General features: G+C 36.4%; 1 protein-coding gene across 2 annotated transcripts in view; it reads right to left on the bottom strand.

The window, feature by feature from the left end:
• Positions 1–531: 531 nt before the first annotated feature.
• The window catches only part of PPP4R3A (protein phosphatase 4 regulatory subunit 3A), a 35619-nt gene continuing 12991 nt past the window's right edge, over positions 532–23159 (bottom strand). Inside the window, exons 3-15 of one of the 2 annotated variants that reach the window (XM_032344656.1) lie at positions 22353–22451; positions 18125–18742; positions 14400–14477; positions 14200–14316; positions 13426–13581; positions 11544–11675; positions 11340–11442; positions 9958–10116; positions 4811–4980; positions 3834–3976; positions 2933–3123; positions 2310–2536; positions 532–1254 (exon numbers count right to left, since the gene is read on the bottom strand). In XM_032344656.1, coding sequence (XP_032200547.1) covers positions 1144–1254; positions 2310–2536; positions 2933–3123; positions 3834–3976; positions 4811–4980; positions 9958–10116; positions 11340–11442; positions 11544–11675; positions 13426–13581; positions 14200–14316; positions 14400–14477; positions 18125–18742; positions 22353–22451 — 2304 coding nt within the window. In that variant the 3' untranslated portion in view covers positions 532–1143. The remainder of the gene's footprint in view (positions 1255–2309; positions 2537–2932; positions 3124–3833; positions 3977–4810; positions 4981–9957; positions 10117–11339; positions 11443–11543; positions 11676–13425; positions 13582–14199; positions 14317–14399; positions 14478–18124; positions 18743–22352; positions 22452–23159) is intronic. The other variant, XM_032344657.1, reaches the window with a different exon arrangement.

Here is a 23159-nt window from a genome sequence, read left to right as displayed (position 1 = left end):
TTTCTCTTACTCTTCACTTTTCTTTTTATTATTCAAAAGTCAAATGTTATTTTTAAATCATCCAGCCTCGATTTTGATTTAATGTACCGTCATTTTCCCAAGATAAGAAATTTCAGAATCTCTTTGGAATACTAATTTCACGTTTCTAGGTTTAACAAAACTGTTGAAATTTTAAATTCCACTCTATTTCCCTGAATTCTCAAGACAGTTGCTGATGTAAATTTTAATATAAAATATTTAGTCACAAAATAGTATTGCTTTTGTATGCACATAGTTGTAAGATTACTTTGTTTTTGTCAATAAAAACTATACCATCTTTCATAAAACTCTAAACAAATTAAGAACTGTGATGTGAACAAAAATTACACATGGTAAAACAGGTACCAGCACAACGTTAGGTTATATTACATCAAAAAAAGTTTTAATGGTCCCAAATATATATACTCAACAACTAAGCATACACTCAGGGGAGAAAAAAAAAAATCAAAAACAAAATGAAACAAAAAAAATTATGACACAAATGACCACATCTAGAATTCCACTCAATCTTTAATCAAGTAGGGACAAATCCCCACTTTAAAAAAAAATCTGCAGTTTGAAGGGCAAAGGGAACAGATAAAAAAGAGGAAACTTTATATTCGCCCCTCCCCCAAAGAGGTTTTCCAAACCTGTTGTAGCTTGACTAAAATGTTCAGAATGTAGGATTTTAAAGGCAGGTCTCTTTATACAAAGAAACTGCTGGCATTCTTAACTAGTGAAGAATCATGGCACAAAAGCCTGTTCTTCTCAGTCTCAAACATTGTCCAAGAAAGCATATTCTGATTGTAGCAACTGACCAGTCAATCCAGAGTTCCACTTACAAAACCCCTGCCCTGTTGGCTTTTTGTTTCCATTTCCTTCCCTGAGAAAAGGGCAATGTGTGGTCCAAGCTGGAGAGCTCAAAGGCTTAAGTCTTTCCCCTAAATGTGTATTATCCCCTCCGCCTGCTCCATTGAATTGGCACTTGATGAGCAGAAGTCAAGTTTGTGAGGCTGGTCTGGATCAGTCATTCACAAGAGACCACTGCTTTTCGTGGATTTTGTAGGGGGGAGGGGTGGAGAACCAGTTTTCTCAACAGGTGCTGATCAGAGGCAGTTGCCATTATTAGGACTCAAACTTTGCTTTCTTTGACAATGGCAGCGTGTCTTCCTTGTCTTCATCCTCGTCGTCATCTTCATCATCATCGGGATAATCTACCAGACCCACAAGGCCTCCCTGTTCAGAAAGAAAAATGTAGCTTTTAAAAAATCTTAACACACAAATACCAGATAAAGGATACAGATGCTCAGCCCTCCTACCCCCAATAAACGAAGTGTAGCTATTTTTGGATAGTGAGATTACATGCAACTGAAAGTCACATTTTTCCTATATAAATTTAGCAAATGGCCAGGAGATAAAACCTTCTCAATTTAACAATTACTGTTTCTAAGATTTAACAGTGCATTACAAAATCCTGAAAACTACAACAGATAAACGGACTACTAGAAACGAGGGCAGACCAACTATCAGAAGTTAGGTAGGCGATTCTGCTTTTTCTCCTGGCCTCCTTTTAGACCCCTGCTTTCGCCAGAAACCACTGCAGCTCTTCTCCACGGGTGGCTGTGGGAAAGTTCACCCCGCTCTGCCCTCAGCTGCACCTTCAGTTTAACATCGATTCACTTCTTAGCCCTCAAGGGTTCCATGCTCACGGCAGAATAAAGAACTGTGTACGGGGCGTTTTATTCCTGGTTTAGATCAACCCATCCCAAATGCTCGTCTGTGAACCGTTAGTCCAGGACAGCAGAGGTAGTGAACAGGACTGGTTTTTGTTCTGATATTATGTCTTGTCCACATTTTTGCTGTTAAAATTGTGATGCTTTCTTATGAAATGTGAATGATAGATGGCTAATTCTTTTTTATAAATTTTGCTTGACAGAACAATGTTTGAGTGTCCAGATGCTGCTCTTTCTTCCAGACAAGTCTTTAGCTGGGTAGTAACCGGGAAAGTTGATAGAAGAATAACTAAAATTTCTGTAAATGTTCTGACACAAATCTGAACCCGAGTTCTAAAATGCAAATAACCAAAATAATTCATGCAGCCTTTTGTGTTGGTCATAAAATCCTCTGAGAAATTGCTCAGGTTTTTAATACATTCAGATGGTAGTGGGAGAATTATTCTTTCTTGTTCAGAAAGCTTAGACCGGTTCCAAAAGACAATAACCAAAGGAAATCTTCGTCACAATTACTGCTGAGAAAGGTGAAATGAGACAGGCCTGGAAGTCAGAACATACCTTGGTAGTAATAGCTGCCGTCTGAGATGTACTTTTAGGGACAGAGCCAGGAGAGCCTGGAGATCCTGGGGATCCCGGGGAGCCTGGGGAACCAGGCAGATTGGTTGCAGGTGACTGGCTGGTGAGAGAAGTCTTGGTTCCACTAGAGAGGGAAAGCTTGAAACTTGGGCTCTGCCGACCAGAAAGATTCGTTTTCAGAAGCACCTCTTTTTCCTCACTTTCTTTTACTAAAAACAAGAATATTGTCAATAGTTGTCACTCATCCTCCTCTTTTTTTAATCCCCCCCCCCCCCCCATGAGGTGCTACTAAACCACAATTAACTGCTCACTCCTCTGCTAGGGAAAAACACAACTTCAATTCACTACTGAGAAGGAATGAGACCTTCAATATTCAGTGTCCCCCCTGCCCCTTCCTGAAATAATGTATTTCTCCTGGGTCAAGTCAGATTAAGAAAATTTGGTCCCTACCTTCACCCACAGCTATTAATTCACATTCTAGAAAGCAACAAAGTCTCTAAAATCTAGGTCATGACAAGGTAGATACTCCCCATTTTGTCAAGAAATACAGAATAAGCCTGGAGTTGGAAAGCCACTATTTCTCCTTGCCCAGTTTTTCAACATACATTTCTTCCTTTCCATGAATTTACTTATTGGATCCATAATATCATCATCATTTTTAGTTTTGTCGGACGGAGACACGACAGCTTCTCCATCTTCCATGTCATCTTCATCTGTGTTAAACCACATTTCCTCTTCATCTTCTAGTGTTCTGGCATCTCTTCGATATCTATGATTCCTCAAAATGGAACGCATACTAGGAGTAAAGAGAAGAAAGTACACAGACTCAGGGCACCTGGGTGGTTAACTGACATCAGTCAGTTAATAAGCATCTGCCTTCAGCTCTGGTGTGACCTCAGGAACCTGGGATCAAGTCCCACATGGGGTTCCTAGCTCAGTGCAGAGTCTGCTTCTGCCTCTCCCCGTCCCAGTGCTCTAATAAATAAAATCTTAAGGGACTCACCCAAAGTGAGTGAGATAATCTTCAAGTGGTGCTCCAAATTAGATCATTAGATCAAGGAGGTAACATTTATATACGGAGAGGCTAATGAAGAGCCAGACTTTTCACAGAACTAAACACTCCACCCTATCAAGTGTTAACTAGTGCAAACTTACGGAAACTGTACTATCACGGATCAGTTGTTAAACCTGTTAACATCAGAAACTCACAAGTCCTAATTCATGGACTTTAAAACATACCGTTTTGATTTTGCTTTGGACACATGAAGCCCCACTACCATGTAAGCAATGGGGTTTTCTTTCTCATTAACTAGCTTAATATGTACCCAAGGAAGAGTCTACAGATCCTACTAAGACCACACACACCTTCAGAAAAACATTCATATTAGCCATTACAGAAAGCTGCAACCACCACTCATCCCCTGGCCAAGCCAAATAATATGAAACAAGCAAAAAGAGGCAACACCATACAACTTGAATGAATAGGTTAAAAATGTACTAATTTACCTGTCAAGTTTGGGATTATCTTGCCTTTCTCTTTGTTGTTCAAATCTCAGTTTCAGTCCTTTAAATGTCTGTACATAATCTACATCTTCCAGTGCTTTCCAGTAATTTTCAATGACATGAGCAGTTAATGACTTTATATCTTCCTACAGACAAGGATTATAATGAAAAATACGATAGGAAAAATCTTCTTTTAGCAAGACAGACTTAACTGTATTAAGTCATAAACCTGCCCAAAACAGTTTAACTTCATAAAATTATTAGCCAGTCTTAGAGATAACAAAACAATGAAAATGGGCATAAGTGGATATTCCACAGTCTCTGATTTTTGGTGTGTCTCTGAACTAACTATGGGTCTTCCTCAAGTAAATGCCCATGTCCCACCTAGATGACTCTTCAGTAAGTGTGGTGGTGGGGAGGATCAGCACATCACAGGAAAGTGCTAGAGAGGGACAGTGGGGATAGCTGCACAACAGTGTGAGTGTATTCATGCCAAGGAACTGTACACTTAAAAAGGCAAGTTTTACATGGTAAACATTTTACCATAATTAAAAAACAAAAAACACGCTACTGATAATTCTGACACACACTTGTGGGAGAACCACAAGCCAACTACTATTAGTAAAGAATCAAGTTTGTTACAAAATTGTTCTTTAAAAATATAGAAGGCAAAGTCCAAACACAGAAAACCTCAGTTAAAACAAAATAAAATCACACCAAATACTTTCTATTAACTGTCATTCTACTTTTTAAAAATGAGTAGAGTATCATGACAGCATTAGATCAGTTTTTTTTTTTTCCAAGCCATCCTATGAAGGACTCACAGCTGCTGAGAGAAGGTTTTTATTACTTTGAACTGACTTTCTACAAGCTTCTTTTAAAAATTTTCTTCAAATATAATCTCAAGCCAGAATACCAACAATACATATTCAATAATCTTAAATAACTAAAACCAACATTCTAACAAATACAGAACCTACCACTCTAATAAATTCAAACATCTCTATAATGGCAGAGTTCATCAGATTGTAGCGGGATCCATTGTTGAGAAATGCTTTGACTACTGGTTCAAACAAAAAACTTTTCATTATGTAGCGGTTGTAAAACTCATCTTTTAATCCAATAATCTTTCTCTTAAAACGAAGAGCACCTGAAACACAGAGGCATTATTGTTCAAATTACATACCACACTTCCATATTTTAGACTTTCTTTAAAAAGACCTGCTTAATATAATTCTTCGTGCAGTGATATATTACTGCTTCCAGAAGCATGAACCTAAAGATAAGGACTGCAAAATGGTTATCAGAAAAATGCACCCTAGAAGTAGTGTATGTCATTATAGAACACAAGTCTTGGAGAGCCAGAAAAACTCTGGAATTTACTAATGACCAAAATGTACTTTGCATCTAATGTAAGAGCTAAAATAGGGCTAACAAATTAACTTCATACTACTTAAGATGAAAATGCTAAATATATCCTTTATATTCACCTTAAAAACAACAGAAATACTGTTCTTTTATTAGGGCAATCCACTGTATAATTTGATCTTCATTATTTTTGGACACTCTTACTATTTTGCATTAGAGTTCTGGGTTTACACTGGTTGGTTTGTGGATGTGTCAGGATAACCATAAACCCACAAAACTCTGCATGACCCAAAACTTGCCTTCCCATAGTTTAGAAATAAATTTAGAGGCTGTTTTGTTTAAAATGTGGTCCTCTATGCTTATTGCAGCGAGTATGCTTTTTAATTTTTTTCCTAATTTTCCTTTTTACAATTAATTAGGCTTTAACTTACAGATTAAAAGGTATATTTACATCTTGAGGTATGGGGAGTTACTTAAGTCACCATTCGTCAAGATCCAAATATACTCAGACAGCTAGACAAAGCCCTCTTTACCTACATGGGAGTTTGTCAGTAAGTTAATGCCCCACTTATTGTAAACAGTTCAAAAAAGCATACTCACTTCATGCAGTCACATCGTCTTCGGTTGGCAAGATTAAATATTGTGTTTGTATTTTGGTTTCTTTGGAGATCATGGAAGTGGCTCGTTAAATTGCCAATTTGTTATTAATCAAGTCCTTCATGAGCAGGTAGCCAGGCAACCATGCTGACACGGTTTCTGGGTGGGAAGGCAGAGGAGTAAAGCAGCTCAATGTTTCTTTAGTTGGCAGAAAAGAGGTCCACAAGTGAATGCCCAATTAGGTACAGCTGGCTATAAACTGCCTTAACAATGCAACTTATTTAAGAGTGTCTCTCTCTAAAGTGACACTCTGGGCAGGGAGCTTCAAAATAATTTATAGAATAGTAACTGCATTTTTTGTAAACTACTGAATTATTTTCAAATACATAAGCATGGTGAAATAAGACATTTTAAACAGTAAGAGGCACCTGTTTAAGTCAAAGCCTAACAAGGGTCTGTCTTCCCAAACAATGATTTTAAAGTTTGGTGTTTTGTAATGTCACTTGACAAAGGAACTAGTGAGGCCGTTCCATTTGTTAGAATAAAAATCAATACTTTAGAGCTCAGGCCAAATGTGAAGATTTTAGTAAATAAGGCAAGAGCTATTATTTTAAGAGTTTGTCCTCCAACTATGCAGGCTTCGTGGAGACTTGTGTCCTACCGTAACACACACTAGCTGAACCCCGTGGGTTGCACGCAGTTCCTAGGTAAATGAAAAGAAACTCCCTTCCTAGAATTCACTAAGCCCAAGCTACGCAGTGCCACCATTTCAAGAGCAGTTCTGCCCAGAAACTGCTGGTACAGACAGAGGTGCTTCTAATGGTCTCTGTTTCGCTCATTTCCATTTGCTCTAATTTATTTAAATCCAGAACTGGGTTATTTCCATTCACACCCCTCCCCCAAAAGAAACCTGCATCAAGAACAGCAAACCACTACTTGCTGTTGAATAAGAGTTGCTTTCAAAAATGTACCAGTGAGCTCTATGAAGTCAAATTGCTCAAAGGAAATTAGAGAACACTTTTGGGATAGGTCCTATTGGCAGAACTGCAGACCTCCATATGTGAAGTGCACTGGGCTTCCCTTCTTATCTATAACCTTCATTAACATGCCAGGAATCTCTGGTGCTTCATTTCAATCATCTTTAAAACAAATAATTCATCTTTACGTTAGCACATGAGCTTTCATGTCCCAAGATGACACTTTTTGCCTCATACGTAACTTATGATGGCTGAATAAAAGCATCTACGATAAAATTTTTATTTCATTCCTGTCATGGATTTCCATGTTTTTAACAAATGCTAGACAACATGAATCCTGAAAGGCCAAGGAAACAAGACAGTAAAACTGGTATATGTATATACCTAAACTTATGAAGACCTAGATTTTGAAAGGATTGTTGGTCTCACCTACACACCTGATTCGTTGTCTTTAAACAGGATAAAAACATTTAATAAGCAGCAGATAGAAAAAAATGAGAAGTTCTGTAAGTCCCCAAAGTGTTTACATTTAACCACTGATTATCTCCTGTCCTTACGACAGGGCATCTAAACTTAATCACTCCCTCAAACATTATACCTAGTATTTTCCATGTATAATCTTAGAAGACTGAAAATAACCTAAATCTCCCACTTAGCTCTTTTGGAAATCCTTGACCAGAAACTCCTACTATATAGTCTTCAAGCCAGTTCTAGAGTGCTCACTCCTAATGACTGGCATCTTCTTCCAGAAACTACTCATGTTCTCAATCTGGGAAGACAGTCACACGGGATCATTTAAGAGTGCTCATTTTCCAAACTGAGTCATCGTTAAACCAAACAATACTAAAACAACTAAAAATTTGCTAACATGGTTAGTTTCCTATAATATAACCTTTCTTGTAATGTATCTCTTTGTAGTTCTCAAGCTGCTGAGAAAATTTCTTTGTAATACGGCAAGCAAAAGAAAGAGATGAACTGAACTGAAAGGCTTTTCTTTTCCTGCACTCTACCACTGGACTCGTATGTTCTACCCACAACAAACCATTGTCATGCTACACTTTCCCACATATGTACTTCAACTGTGCCTGCAACCAAGAAGGTCACGTTCTCCCAGGACCAAGACGCAACCCAATTTACCTCTCTTGCAAAATTTTCCTGATCTGACTCCTACATGTAAAATAAATTATTTCCACTCTGCTTCCAAACACACCTCAATATAGTACTTTTGACATTTTGATTTTTACATGACTATCTCTACTCCTAATGAACTCAAAACCCGCTTGACAGCTGAGCCCAGGTCTTAACGGCCTGTGTTTTTCTTGTAATTTCCAGGTATCTAGCATCTTCATCAAATCTAATATGCCCCGATTGCAAAAAACTTTCTCTACCACTAAGAAAACCAAATAAACAGAACTATCAATCACAATGGCATGCCATTAATAGTGTAACTCACCTTGATTTGAGATGATAAGTATCTAAAATGTGGAGCTTAAAACTGATAAAATATGGTGTTTAACACATTTATCAAACTAAAACTAATTAAGTTATTCATTTAGTTTTTCCATTCTGTCCTAACTTCCCTTTCCCACACTGGAACAAAACTTTCTATGTTGACATGAAAGAAAAGTTTGTTACAAACTCCCTCTCAACGTGGTCATGGGGCTCTATTTTGCTGTAGTAGATATACAAGGAAAAGGAGTATAAGTTTAAAAGCTCTTCTTTTACATATGCTAACTAAGCTCATGGATATTAGTACTGCAGAACCAAAATAATTCATTTATTTTTGCTGTCCTTAGCAGTCTAGGTTAACGCCATAAAATGCTACCTTTAACTTTTGGCTGAAAAATTACTCAGGTAACATCAAAGTTCCTGGAAAATCAAAAGAAAGTAACTTTACTAGGTATCTGAAGGGTGGAAAATGAAAATATACCATGAATACAAGTATTCTCAGTCCATCCTGCAGTGTGTACATTAACCAGAAAAACTAAGGCAACTGTTACCCTGATACCAAGTTTAGTATTTTTAGGATACCACTTTCTAATACTATTTTAAAAATAAAATACTATAGAGCAAGTCAACGTCAGAAATATCCTTATAAACCATGTCTTTATAATTTTAGGATTTTTTAAAATTTTAGGATATTTTTAAAAAATCCATTAAGTAAAAAAATAATGAAGTTAAAAAAAAATAGCAAAAATGGATATATGTTTAGGCTTCTAATTAGTGAATGACTGTGATGCCATCAACCACCAAACAACCAAACTTACCTATAGACACCAAAAGACAGAAGTTACCAGCAGACATACCTTATTGAGCTTCTAAAGTACCCCAAACTTAATCTGTCAACTTACCAAAGAAGGCTGGCTGCTGTGATCAAGAATATTCTTAAATAATCTATTTCCAGTTCTAGAACATGTTTTACTTTAACAAACTCGGGCCTTAAGAACACAGTTAAAGTTGCCGTCCTCGTAAATTTGGTTTACAAGTACACATTTTAGGCTTCACAGGCCACACATGGCCTCTGTAGTTGTTTTTTTTGTTTTTGTTTTTTTCTCTTTAAACAACCCTTTAAGAAACCTAAAAACTGCTTTTCGGCTTGCAGATTGTGCAAAAATAGAGCACAGGCTGGAACTGATCACTTCTGAAGTTTGGCACCCTTGCTCTAAAATATCTGAAGTAACAAAGTGTTTTATGTTCAATATAGCTCAATAAGGCAGAGAAAAAAATATTTGTGCAATTAAAGAATGGACCATCTATAGACATTTGTGCTAGGCATTCTGTTAACTCGAAATGTGTTTTAGCAACTCAGTGCTATTAGCTATAGATTTTCCAAATTATAAAAACATTCTTCATGATTTAATGTTAAGATTCACAAGAATGCCTAATTTGTAATGAGGAAGGCAGTACTAAAAAATAACAGGGTAAAGTTATCTTAGGTGCCATTTTAATAATGGAATTAAATACTTTAACATATTTTGTGGATACATACTAAGCTCTTTGCTGTATACGGAGAAAGATGTGAAAGGAAAATTATCTCATGGCGAAATGACATAATTAATGGGTGCAGTTTCCTGTTAAAAATCTATGTGTCTTGACATCAGTGATCTTTTCTTCTCAGGCAGTAAGACCCAAAGGTACCAACATGATAATCTACACGTCATAATTCTACCAGACGCAACACTTACACAATGCCAAGAAAGCGTGCTTCGAGGCCATCAGAACCAGCACTCTCCGGAGGATATCCTTATTGATAATGTAGTTTTTTATGTGGTACGTGTGGTGCTCCACACAGAATGTTAACAATTCCAGTACAAGTGCCAACAACTGGGCAGTCTGAAAATCATCTGAAAACGAAACACAATTCTATTCAATGACTAACATTCTTTCCTTTCTAAATATGAGTATCCAAATTACGAACAAGTAAAATCTTTTCTGTTGACCCAAAATTTTAAAGTTAAGAAAAAGGGAACAAACACTGAATCCCTACCATGTGCCTCAAGATCTGTGCTTTACATTTTCTTAACTCTGATGAATTAGTTTCACAAAACCCAAGTCTGAATGATAAGGCAGAGCTGGGACACAAATCTATTAGATCTGCTTTATTTGCAAGTGCAAGAATGCTCTTTTAAGATGTACACATAGCACAGGAGATCCAGAAGGATCCCACCCGCTCTTTGGTGGAATTACTCTCTCTGCTCCTATGATTCCAGTGTGTTTTGTGGCTCCTTTATTACACAGATGAACCCACACTGGATTATGATTATTGGCTTACCTTTCTTCCTCAGCAGGCAGCAAGCCTCTAGAAGTATTTTACTCCCTTTTTATTTCCCCCATTTAGCCCCTAAAGACTGTAGTACAATGCCTTCCACACAGTGGGTTTTTAAATAAATGTTTGCAGAACTAAATATATGTGTTTGGAAAGAAGCCTCAAACTTTACCTAATATGAATAAAGTAGACAGGAAAAATGATTATCAGGTTTCCAAGACATGATTTTAGAATCACAAAAAAGGATAAATTTAACATTTACTTTCTAAGTAGGGTTTAGTTATACTACACTGGTAATTCATACGACAAAGTAATAACCTTGAAATGTCAGTAAGGGATTTCCCACTGGAGACCCTAAACTACTTTCAGAATTAAACGCACACTATGCAAGCTAAAGGAATAAAACACAGAAATAAGTATCCCTAACCTTATGAATAATCCTCAGTGCAAATAAAAAGTTTAATAGTAAGCAGCTTTGCTCTATACATCCGGAGTGCAAATAACTTAAAATGATTTTTCCTAATTATTTCCTTCTATTTAGCCTATGAAAATATACTGCTTTAATAGAAAACTGTTTTTAAATTCTGACAGCAACAATTATCTCCTCTTGAACATTTTATTATCTCCAATTATAGCACTTTAAAGGAATTCTACCTTGAACACCTTTTTTGAAAATATATTACTACACCTCTCCTCTGTGTTAACCAAATGGCTGAACTTTAAAAGACTATTACTCTACATCAACTTTGAACTTCAGAAGTCAAGAACAAAGAACCTTACTACCAACCTGCATTATCTTACCTTTGCTAGGTTTATCCTCTGTTGTATTTGCCAGTAAGGGAGCAGTGAGGACATGCATACAGTGCTTGTAAAAGAAACCCAGAAATTCAGTCTTCTCTGTTTTCTAAGGAATCAAAAACACTTCCATGAATTTTAACTGCATTGGTTCCTACTAATAATAAATAACATACTAGTATGAAAAAGAGAAAAATGCCTGTGGCTTACATTGGCAGTAGCTAACATGTTTTCTGGGTCAACTAAAGTTCGAAGCAGGCCCATAAGTTGGACTGCTCCTCCAAGTTCAGGGTCCGTATCACAAATCATATGCTCTATAATGAGGTTGATGAGCAAAATATCCTGGTGAGAAAAGTACACACAGTAAGGATCACTTATTATGAGGATGGAAAAGCACATACTATGCATGTTACAGCATTGTATCTAGCTCTACATGTCTTGTTAATTGCAATCCAAATGATACGACTAACTAAACTAATAGGATATATGGCAGCGTTTCCCTCAAGTGTGGCATAAGGCACATTTATACTAAGTAATACAGAAAAGAAAGTTTCTTTATTAAGTTCTTTTGATTAAAGCAAAAACCAAACTTTGGCACTAAGAGATCTTTACACTTCTTGATAACAAAAATCTCCCTTCTGAAGGAAGCTAATGGGCATTCAGTTTAACATTTAGCCAGAATTTACACCATTGTTCTACTTCTACTGCATTTCTATAGATTCCTTCTATTTACAGCAAATGAGATCTGTATCTATTCTCCATTTATGTAAATGATACAATGTTTCCATTTAAAGTAAATGTGCTTGGTACCCAAATGTGTGAAATTAGGGTAACAATACTATGCTATTTAGATAGCACAGAGAACAAGTCTGTTACATGGATTCCAAATGTCACTGAAAACTGATTACTAGTTTTCCTGAGGCTCTATGACTGGTGTTCCTGGCCCAAGGAGTAACTACAAACAGATGCAATGAGGAAATCTCTGCTCTTGTCTGTGTATGCAGTGGTAGGATGGACCTAAAGACAGACTGGGAATCAAGAGGCCTACTGCGTGTGCAGGAAGTACATCACTGTAGGTACATGTAGGTTTCAGAGCCAGCAAGAATAGTCTTTATTTTAAATTAATACAGGTATTTTGGCACTCTGGATAAGACTATTTTATTGAAGAAAAATGTGACACAATATTCAACAGTTCAAAGTGGTACTTTCCTACACTTACCCTGGCAATAAACAAAAACCACAAAACAAAACTCAACCTTAAACACAAAAGTCACCAGGCATTCTACTTCATTTTGACACAACACATTAAGATTTTTTTTAAAGGTAGAAGTCTATTTTCTCATTTTGTAAAAATACAATAGGAATTGTGCATATAGATTTTTTCTCCCCCAAGAGGATGCTCCCCCTTTTAAGATGCAGTTGAGGGCAAAAAAAATATATCAGTTTATTCTTAAAAGTTACTTGTAAGATTTTGGGGGAAGGAGGAAAAAAAAAATTAGGATCATTGGTTTAATGATCTAAAAGTAAAACAGAAGAGCATACACATTTGGGGCTGCTGCATGTGCCATGTACCATGTACTCCAGGAGTGCCCTTCATATTATCAGGATAGATTCCCTCACTCTCTAACAGATGTGTGTGTGTGTGTGAACAAGACAACAGCTTGTTCTCCTTATGGTTAGGCAGTAAAACAAGTACCCTAAATACTTTTTCAAGGGACTGTGCTTCATTTCTTCATTCCTGGTAATTTTGAGAATCTATCCCTAACAAGGTCAATGTTTTCCTAGGGAAGTTACTTATAATTCCATATACAGAACAATTTATTGATTAAATGATTAAAACAAGACAATGTTAATGACAAAATTAAGAAACGTGATCTCAGAAATTTGAAGACATTTAAGTTGAGCATTAACAAGCAACTGCTTTAAGACAATTTGTAAACTGAGACAGGAGCCAATTTAGGGAAAAATAAGCCATTTCACATTCTGGCTACACTTTCCCAAATATCAGCTATTTAAATCTTTAAAATAAATAATAAGTACAGTTATAGCTCCCCATGTATAAATACTTACTGTTAGTGCAAATAATATTTACCTTGTTGGTTATTTTTTGCTCTGTTAACTTCTTACTTACATCATCATTCTGTTGTGCCTCCTGCATGACAAACTCTCGTACCATGGATGGATTATATTCAACCAAGTATGAGAATATATCAGTAGCAGCACTTCGCACCTGTGTATCATCCATGCCCTGCAGATAAAAAGCACTTATTTCTCCTATAATTATAAAAGTACCGACCTTCTAGCTATGTAAATCCAAAATCTAACAAATTATAAGAAAACCCTGCAATAAGAGAAGTCAAGGAAATTTGGCATATAAATTTGTTCTGTGCATAAAGTTCCTTTCTTTTACTCCTGTTTACTTTTCTTCTTTGACATTTCAACAGGCTGCAAAATTAACGACTTATTAAAAATACGGAAAATTCCTCTGAATATTCTTGCAGTTGTATGTAAGGACTAATACTAGAATTTTACAGCTTTTTTACTTTATGTAATACACAGCTAATATTAAATACTGGCTATATAGTCAAACACTTGCATGTTACAGAAAAATGTATTTTTATGGATTAAAAATATAACGGTAATTGGGGCGCCTGGGTGGTCTCATGTGGTTAAGCAGCTGCCTTTGCCTCAGGTCAGGATCCCAGGGCCCTGCTCAGCAGGTGTCGGATCTTCCCTCTCCCCCTCTGCCTCTCCCCCGGCTCGTGCTCTCTCAAATAAAAATCTTTAAAAAAAAAAAAAAAAAAATATATATATATATATATATATATATAAAATGGTAATTAAGTGTAAGGAGAAATAAACTTACAAGGATGACTTCTAAAGCTGGTAATATGCCCATATTTGACAAAGTCTTGAAAAAAGCATCTCTGTTTTGAGGTTGTAGCGTTTGGGAAAACGCACAAAATTCTTTTAAAAAGTTAACCTAAAATAAGGAAAATGACAAATAAATATATAAAAGATCTGTTGTTTTAGTCCTGTGTCTTTCATAAGTATCAAATGTCTTACCAATTCCTGTCTTTTTTCCTCATCTGTTGCTTCATCTGTTAGTTGTGCAAACAAATCTGTCAGAAATTTTTCATCCTCCTGTTAAATCAAAGGATAAACTTATGCTAATGATAAGAGTGTATTAAAACATCATTTTCAGATACTGTAGAATACAAATTGCACTAACTGGAAGAAGAAAAGATGGTATTGGCAACAGTATTTAAAACAGAAAAGGAAAAATGAAACTATTAAAGAATAAACTAGGGATTTATACAGGAAGGTTATTCTTTATATTCTAGCAAGGCCTTATTTCCTAAGTTTATTTAAAGGCCACATTGTGAGTATATAAGGCTTTGTGAACCATATGGTCTCTACCACAACTATACAACTGTTATTACAGTAGCAAATGTCCACAGATAATATGCAAGTGAGTGTGGCTATGTTCAAATAAAACTTTATTTATAAAAACAGGTATGGGCCATACTTTCCAAACCCCTCACTGAGAGTTTTAAAATCTTACCTTTAGAGACTAAGGTTCTACAGCCTCTCAAATGAAGGTAAAAATTAAGATAGAGTTTTCACATTTTAAAGACATAGAAAGGGATTCAATTATTTAAAAAGCTAAATGCAGAGCTTTAAAAGATAGACCTATTATCTGACAATATCTCATACAGACAGACACACAGAATTTAATAAGCATTATTTTGAAAAAGATTAAAGAGGTACTCTCCTAGGATACTAATCTGGGTTAAGTCAATAAAAAACTTGGAAAGAACCTCAGATGTTACTTTACCTCATTGTATAATTGAGACAGATTTAAGAAATTTACCCAAAGACCAACCACAGGAGGTGGCAGAGACCTTCCTGATAACCTATTCAAATTTCTTCCATCACTAATTCTAACCAAGACTGTGTTCTACTTTAATTCCATACTATCTTAGCTAGTACTAGATTCAGCACTATTTCAGCCCTATAGACATGCCTAAGTCTAAATATATCCTCATATGTATAGATGTATATGTGTGTATGTAATCTCTCACTAGATTATAAACTCTGTAGTCACTGTTGCAGATTCTTTGGAAGTATTTTCTGTTATAGTAAAATGGTTATTTCTATTTTTACTTTTTCTAAAATGTACAAATAGGCCATAATTCAAATGGCAAGCAATTTCAAGATGCATCCCAGATCTAATATATATCCCAGATCTAATATATCCCATCAACTGGAAATCAAACTACTGAAAAAGAGTCTCTGAACTGCTGCATTTGGGGTACAGAAGTTGAGAGAATAAGAACGTTAAAAAAAAAAAAAAAAAGGATGTTTAACAGTATTACGTATAGAGCAGTTAACAGTAAAGGGAGGGTATGATTGTGTATGCAAGGGGAAAGAACCTGCTTTAAATTATATCTCCAGGGGCGTCTGGGTGGCTCAGTGGGTTAAGCCGCTGCCTTCGGCTCAGGTCATGATCTCAGGGTCCTGGGATCGAGTCCCACATCGGGCTCTCTGCTTAGCAGGGAGCCTGCTTCCTCCTCTCTCTCTCTCTCTGCCTGCCTCTCTGCCTACTTGTGATCTCTCTCTGTCAAATAAATAAAATCTTTTAAAAAAAAAAAATTATATCTCCATCACCCGTGTCACAAAATTTATAAAATTCTCTCTCCTTCCTAGCAGCACTTTGGAAAGAAGTACCTGTATCAAGAAAACAGAAGTACAGCAAGGACAGCCAGAATATTACAAAGCATAATGTAGGGAAACAAAGACTTGAAATTATTCATACTTAATGAGTAAAACTGGCAGTTCACAGGTATGCAGACCAAGAAAACAAACAAGTGACAAGTCCCTGCACAACAAAAGGGGAATCATGTGGCACTGAAGGACCAGACACACTAAGAACTATCCAAGGACACTGGGAATCAAAAGTGGACTGGAACAAAGGCTCACTAGGGTAGCCAGTAAAAACAAGATTCTTATCAAAGAATAACAATTAGTACCAAAACCTTTTCCCTCTTCCATTATCAATCACAATACACTGACTGTATAGATATACTACTGTCCTTACTAGATTGTATTGCCTAGATGATTAGTTTACATGCCTGTCTTAAATGAATAGGAAAAGCACATCAAATTGGTCAACATGAACTGGAATTATTCCTAGCTTCAGGACAGCAGTGTTAGTAAAATGGTCTTTCTTTTTAAACATTTTAATTTTATTTTTCATGTTCCAAGATTCATTGTTTATGCACCACATCCCGTGCTCCATGCAATATGTGCTTTTCTATCTGAATTCATGTTTTGTTTATGTTTTAAGATGTCAAAGGCAGGGACTCTGAAAATACAGCAACTTTCTAAAAAGGAACAGCCATACAAGTTAAGCTTACTGCTTTATTCATAATGTGCTACCAAACAGCTCATACTGACATTTATTTGCCTCCTTTAATAAATCTAGATTTCAAATAATTACTTTTATTTATAGATCTGAGGAAAGGTCTCCCAAGTCATATCTATCTGTTATTCTTCGGTGGGCATCAAAGTGTTATTCTTCATGGGCATCAAAGAAATAAAAAACATGGGGGGTGTGCAATTCACAAATCTTTACACTACACCAACTCTAAAGTTCTAGTTAGAACAAACTAATTCCTACATTATGGGATAATATACTGAGAGGTCCTCTGACTTTGGTGGGGAAGAGGGGGTGTCTTACAAACAGACTACTGGCCAGCTATAGATTTTGTGTTTTGTGCAGAATCCAGGGAACAATACACCCTGGCAATTCTGATACAAGCACCCAAAACACTAGACCTAAGAGACTCAGCATACTATAGAAAGAAAATCTAGAGTTTAATATAGCAATTACAACAGATATTTTGAAATAACGCTTGGAGTGCCTGGGTGGCTCAGTAGGTGAAGCACCCGACTCTTGATTCTGGCTCAGATCATGGTCTCAAGGTTGTGAGATCAAGCCTGCCTTCAGCCCTGAGTCAGGCTCTTTCCACCTGCCCCTCCCACCACCTGCATGCTCTAAAAAAAAATAAATACTCGAGTGCTGCATAATGTTCATGCATGATCTTTAATCTTCAGATGACTTTATAGAGTTGGTACTAATAGCACCATCCTTCAAATCAGAGAAATGAAGCTTTAAGAAGTTAAGAAAGTTGCCCAAGTAGCACATAGCTGCTGTGACAGGTGGAACTATAACTCATATTCACATCCAACTTCTCCATACTCTCCTCTGGTACAAAAGCATGCCTTTTGGCAAGGAGACCTTCAACTATAATTTGCCAGTATCTAATATATTCCCTTGACCCTAACACTAGGCCTTTAATATATAATGATCTGGCAGTGCTACCAATTCTACAGAATTTATATTCTATGTTTAATGACATACCTATTGGCTTCTTCATTTTATCTTCCCTTTGAATCTGTTCTATGCATAACTGAAAAATTAATGTATCTAAAATTCTACATTCAATCATTTTGTTAAGACCATTCATTCCCCTGTAATTTCGTCAAGCTAGACTTCTCACATTTATGTTCCCTGATGGAAACAAAACAACCTTCTGGTCCCACAGTATTATATAATGGAATCTTTTCTAATATCAACCAAATACATACGTAACTTTAGACATAAATCGAAACTCAAATTAGGAACTTAAAAGGAATGAAATTACTTCTGCTGAATCAATTAACAGTTTAAATGGTATCAATCAATAAGGTATCTTTGTAAGTACGGAAAAATTGATCTAACTCACCTGTAACATACCAACAATTTCTACCTTATTGAAAAAGATAAAGGAGTGAAGTGTTGATAACATATTTTCTTCAAAGACTGAAGGGGTAGGTAGAACCATATCTTGGATATACTGAACTCTGTATGTCTGATGAATTTTTTGTTTCAGCTCAGGATCTGATATGGGAATCACTTCTTTAAACTTGGCTGTTTTTGTTAGAAATTCCCTGTGTTTTCGTGGCTGTGATAAAGCAGGATCATATTCTAAGCATCCAATGACGTCCATTATACATTCCTCAGAGAACATAACTTCAAAAAGAGCAGTTCGATTCAAGAGGAAGATGCCTTTGATAATTTCATACAAGTGGTGCAGTCCTTCAATATTTTCCAAATCCTCACACACATGAAAAAGCTCTAAGAGCTTTTTAATATAACCCTCATTTTCCAGTGCTAGTGCAAGTTTTTCACGACGCAGGGGGGAAGGTAAAGATGATGCCACAAGTTCTGCAATTTCCTCAAGGCGACTTAATTCACAAGATGGCAATTCTAAACCTGGTGATGACATATCATCAAAACGCTCCTCTTCAGATTCATCTACAAGGTCCTGAGTGATGTCCACTGAAGGGTCCTTTCCTTGAACCTATTAAATAAGATTTATGATAGCTGACAGAATATAATCAAGCAAATCCAAATGATATTCTTAGATGAATATGAGAGATGTTATAAGAATCCCAGTGTCATATTCCAGGATAGCCACCACCAAACCCTTCAAAATTTTAAGTAAAATTCAAATAAATATTAAACATCATAATGTTGTGGTCACAGAATATACATGTAATTTTAAGCAACAAGGAAAATTTTAACATCAATTCCAGAAAGCAAGGCCCAAACAATATGCACAAACTGCTTCTGGACCAAAGTGGGTCACTGATGTGTTGTGAATGCTGGCCGGTGGCCCAAAAACACAAGTAAGAAAACTGTGGGAAATAAGTGTCCTCACACAAAAATGAAACCATATAAAAATTAATTGCAACATACATGTAGCAGAGCATAATACAGTAAATTCCCTAAGAAAATCTACCCAAAGTAACCAAACCATAGTTTTCCCTTCTGTTCACCCAAACCTGTAGCTTTCATCCCCCCCAGAAGCTCTAGAAATTTGTCATAAACCTCAACTTTATGTCAGGACAGGGACTCTAATGATAAAAACATAACTTAGAAGTCTTCACAAATACATTTTGAGATATAAGAATAGTTTTACCCAAAAGTCAAGGACTTATTCTGAAATAAAATCAGTTTTTCTATGTTGGCCTATAATTTGAGACTGTCTAAAGCAGGCCAAGGTGAATGCTAAAGAAATGGAAAATGGAAAAATTAGATGTACATGAAATGGCCAAGAAACTTAAATTGCTCAGCATGATTAAGAGAGACTGTTAATGGATACGGGAAGGGAAGAAGCCTGGAATAGTTCTTGAAATATGTTGCAAGTTGATAGTGTCTTGACCTTAACCCAGTGGGCAGTACCACCGAAAGGTAACTAGGCACATTCACAGATTGTACCTGGCATGGTCTCAGGCTGGCTCTGAATCTGTTAATGATATAAATTCTCAATACAGCTTTAGATTCCTGGAACTCAATCTATGGCTTTACCTAAAGAAATGTGATAGCATTTGATTAAAAAGCCAAATATAAAGGGACAAGAGCCCTTACCGTGATGAAAATGCTATCTTTAAAAAAAAAAAAAAAAAAAAAAAGCTATCTTTTTTTTTTTTTTTTTTAAAAGCTTATTTGCAAATAGGAAGGCTAAGAAAGTCATCAAAAAGGCCTGTGGTTAGCATTTTCTTGGAATCTGATATGCTCAGAGAATTAAGGTGGAATTGTAATGATTTGACAAATACATTTCAGCCTTACTGAATGGAGCAACGGAAGAATGAAAACAAAAGGTAGAATAAGCTAGCAGAGAGTCTTCCTTAAGAGAAAGGTTAGTAAGTCTTAGCAGTCTGTCTGGACAGATATGAAGAAAATGAGAAGGTGAAGGCCATGAAAGGTCTATAAAAGAAGAGATACACCCAGACCTAGTAACTACTATCAAGGAAGATATTGGAAAATGGAGACACTTTCTGCTGTTTCTAGATCAAAAAACGACGAGTAGCGTTCAAGAAATAAAAAGACGTTAAGACCTCAAAGAGCAAAATGTAATGAATTCTCTAGAACAAGACAGGATCTAAAAATTGCTAAGTACAGATGGGATCATGAAAGACTGGTAGAAAACAACATCTTGAATATAAAGTGTGCACAAGTAAGATTAGATAGAAAATAACAAAACAGACAGTGATTCCTAGTTAAGTTACTCTAGAGAAAGTAGAGAACTACTACTACCTGTGCCCCAAGTGTAAATGAAGAACTACAGACTAAGGAAAAGTATAGTAAAGTATAGTAAAGATCTGACAATTTACTAAAGGAGAGCCAGGCCTGACAGGTGGGATTGTTCAACTCAGAGAAGTGAAGGAGAACAAGATCTATATGAGTAATGGGTGCTGTTAGCATACCCAAGCTCCTCAATCTCTTCTCTTTCTATGGGAGAACTCCAGAGGACACAAATCTAGAGGCAGGCTGTGAATACAACCGTATGGGAAAGCAAGCAAAAAACAAGTATGAAGAGGCATTCAGGTACAAACCTAATTCTTCACAGCAGAAGGAAAGGGAAGTTCGACAGGCAGGTTACTATATGAAAAATACAGCTGAGTAGATGATCTAGCAGAAATAAATTCTACGAGGTAAGGAACACTGTGCCTCAAGGACACAAAGCTTTATTAAGGCCGTGGCTCTCAAGCTTCAGGGTGCATGAGAATCAGCTAAAGCAGGAATTGACAAACTAGAACCAAACATGGCCCACCACCAATTTTCATAAGTAAAATTTTACTGGAAGAGAACCATGGCTGTTTATTTATGTGTTATGTATGGCTACTTTCGTAATACAATAGCAGAGTTGAATAGCTATTCAGCTGTGTGGCCCACAAGGCCTAAAATTATCTACTATCTCACCTTCTACAAAGAAGTCTGACCTAGAGGGCTTGTTCAAGTATAACTCAAATACAATTACTGGGACCTACTCACAGAATTTCTGATTCAGTAGATCCAGGATGGGGGTCCCAGAATTTACATTTCTGTCAGTTCCCAGGTCACGCTGCTGGTCTGAGAACCAGTGAATTAAAGAATCTGCTGAAGGGGGCACCTGGGTGGCTCAGTCGTTGGAGGTCCGACTCCTCGGATTTGATGTGGGATTCAGCTGTGGGTTTGGCCCATGTCAGGCTCCATGCTCAGTGGAGAGTCTGCCTGAGATTCTCTCCCCCACCCCTCCCCTCTCTCATGTGTACACTCACTCTCTCAAATCTTAAAAGAGAAAAAAAAATCTGAAGATTATTCTCTAATTAGAATAAATGTGAAGACAGAGAAGCTGTTCTTAGAAGACATTGATTTAAATTAGTCTGTAACAAGAGCCAGTGGCTTTAGCATATAATAAATGCAGAGTGCATAATAAATGCATAACCAACAAGACTGTGGAGATTATGTCACTAGTCCAAGGTACTAGAGACACTAGGAAATTCTAGAATCAACTGAGAACATGCAAGATGAGGCTGAAGAGATAGTCAAGTCACAAGAAGTTACTGAATAAAGTGATATTTAAAAATTGGCATTTTTAAAAAGATTCTCTATCTGTGGTATGGATTTGGGAAGACCAGTCAAGATGAAAGAAATAAACCAGGCCAAGAAATGATGGTGGCTTAGTAAACTGTGTTAGCAGTGAAAACAAGGATAAGTGAATAAATTTAAGATTTATAAAACTGAAGGACTGAATGGATTAATTGATGAAGGAAGGATAAATAAAACCTCCAAGTTTCTGGTTTCAGCAACTGGATGACACTGACTGAGATGAGAAAGATGGGAGAATGAACAGATGTAGGGGAGATTAAGTTTGGTTCTGGACTACTGAATGTGAGATACCACTGACCACATATGACGGAGCTCTCAAAGGCCGCTAGATACAGAAGTTCAGCAAAGGTCGTGGCTGGACAGTCTGGTGTCAGTAAATTGTACTTTCCTATAAATCAACTTTTCACAGACAATAATGAATTTAAGAGATCAATATGAAATGCTATTTATTTAAACTCTTGGGCATCAGCTAAAAAGCACAGCAAAAAACCCAAAATACTTAGATAGCATATTGATTTTCTAGTTTTTAAAATTACCTGACATATTTTCTCCCAAATTTCATCACATCCAGCTTTTTCTTGAAAGCTAAGAGCCAAGTCATAATTTTCTGCTTCAGACCACACAATCAAAGTGTCCTTGAGAGGGGGGGAAAAAAAAAAAAAGGTCTGATTAACATCCATTAACTATGACGAACTTCTTCAAAGTACAAGGCAAATGAAAAAAGCAACAAAAAACTGAGAACAGTACTAAGCAACATTGATACTGTGATTGACAATGCCTTTTCATACCTAGCTCTGTTCACCCTATAAAATGAAAACATTGTTTTCCTTAAGGAGAAGTTAACCAGAATATGAAAAGCACTACAAAGTGACCAATCTAAATGTACTGAAAGATACAAACTAAGCAAGTATCAATTCTTTGCTTGCATATTAGATTACATGTTATGCTCTAGGCAAATTGCCCAGAGAGGAAGTCTGAGCATATAATAACCAGGGCATGTCAGGAATGTGGGATTAATAACTAAAACCCCTTTTCTCATCTATTATCCACATTGAATGTTGTTTACCTGAAACACACGAGGCCCATGAAATTATTTGCTAAATCTGTAATATATGAGATTTACCTGAGTAACAGTTTTTTTTTTTTAACTTTCACCAAAGTGCTATGGTTGAAGAAGCAAGACGCTCCTGCCACCACAGCCCCTTTACTCCTGTTCAGAGAGACTTTTATTTAATGATAGTAAGTGTAATGAACAGTTCAACAGTTTTTATTAACATTTAATCTCTGCAAGACACTACACTTACAGTACTGACACCATTTTATATTTCCTGTAGTACAGTCTG

Source organism: Mustela erminea, chromosome 5 (assembly GCF_009829155.1).
Source record: "Mustela erminea isolate mMusErm1 chromosome 5, mMusErm1.Pri, whole genome shotgun sequence".
Lineage (NCBI taxonomy): Eukaryota > Metazoa > Chordata > Mammalia > Carnivora > Mustelidae > Mustela > Mustela erminea.
Note: the sequence above shows the minus strand (reverse complement) of the source record. Positions and strands in the feature narration are given on the sequence as shown.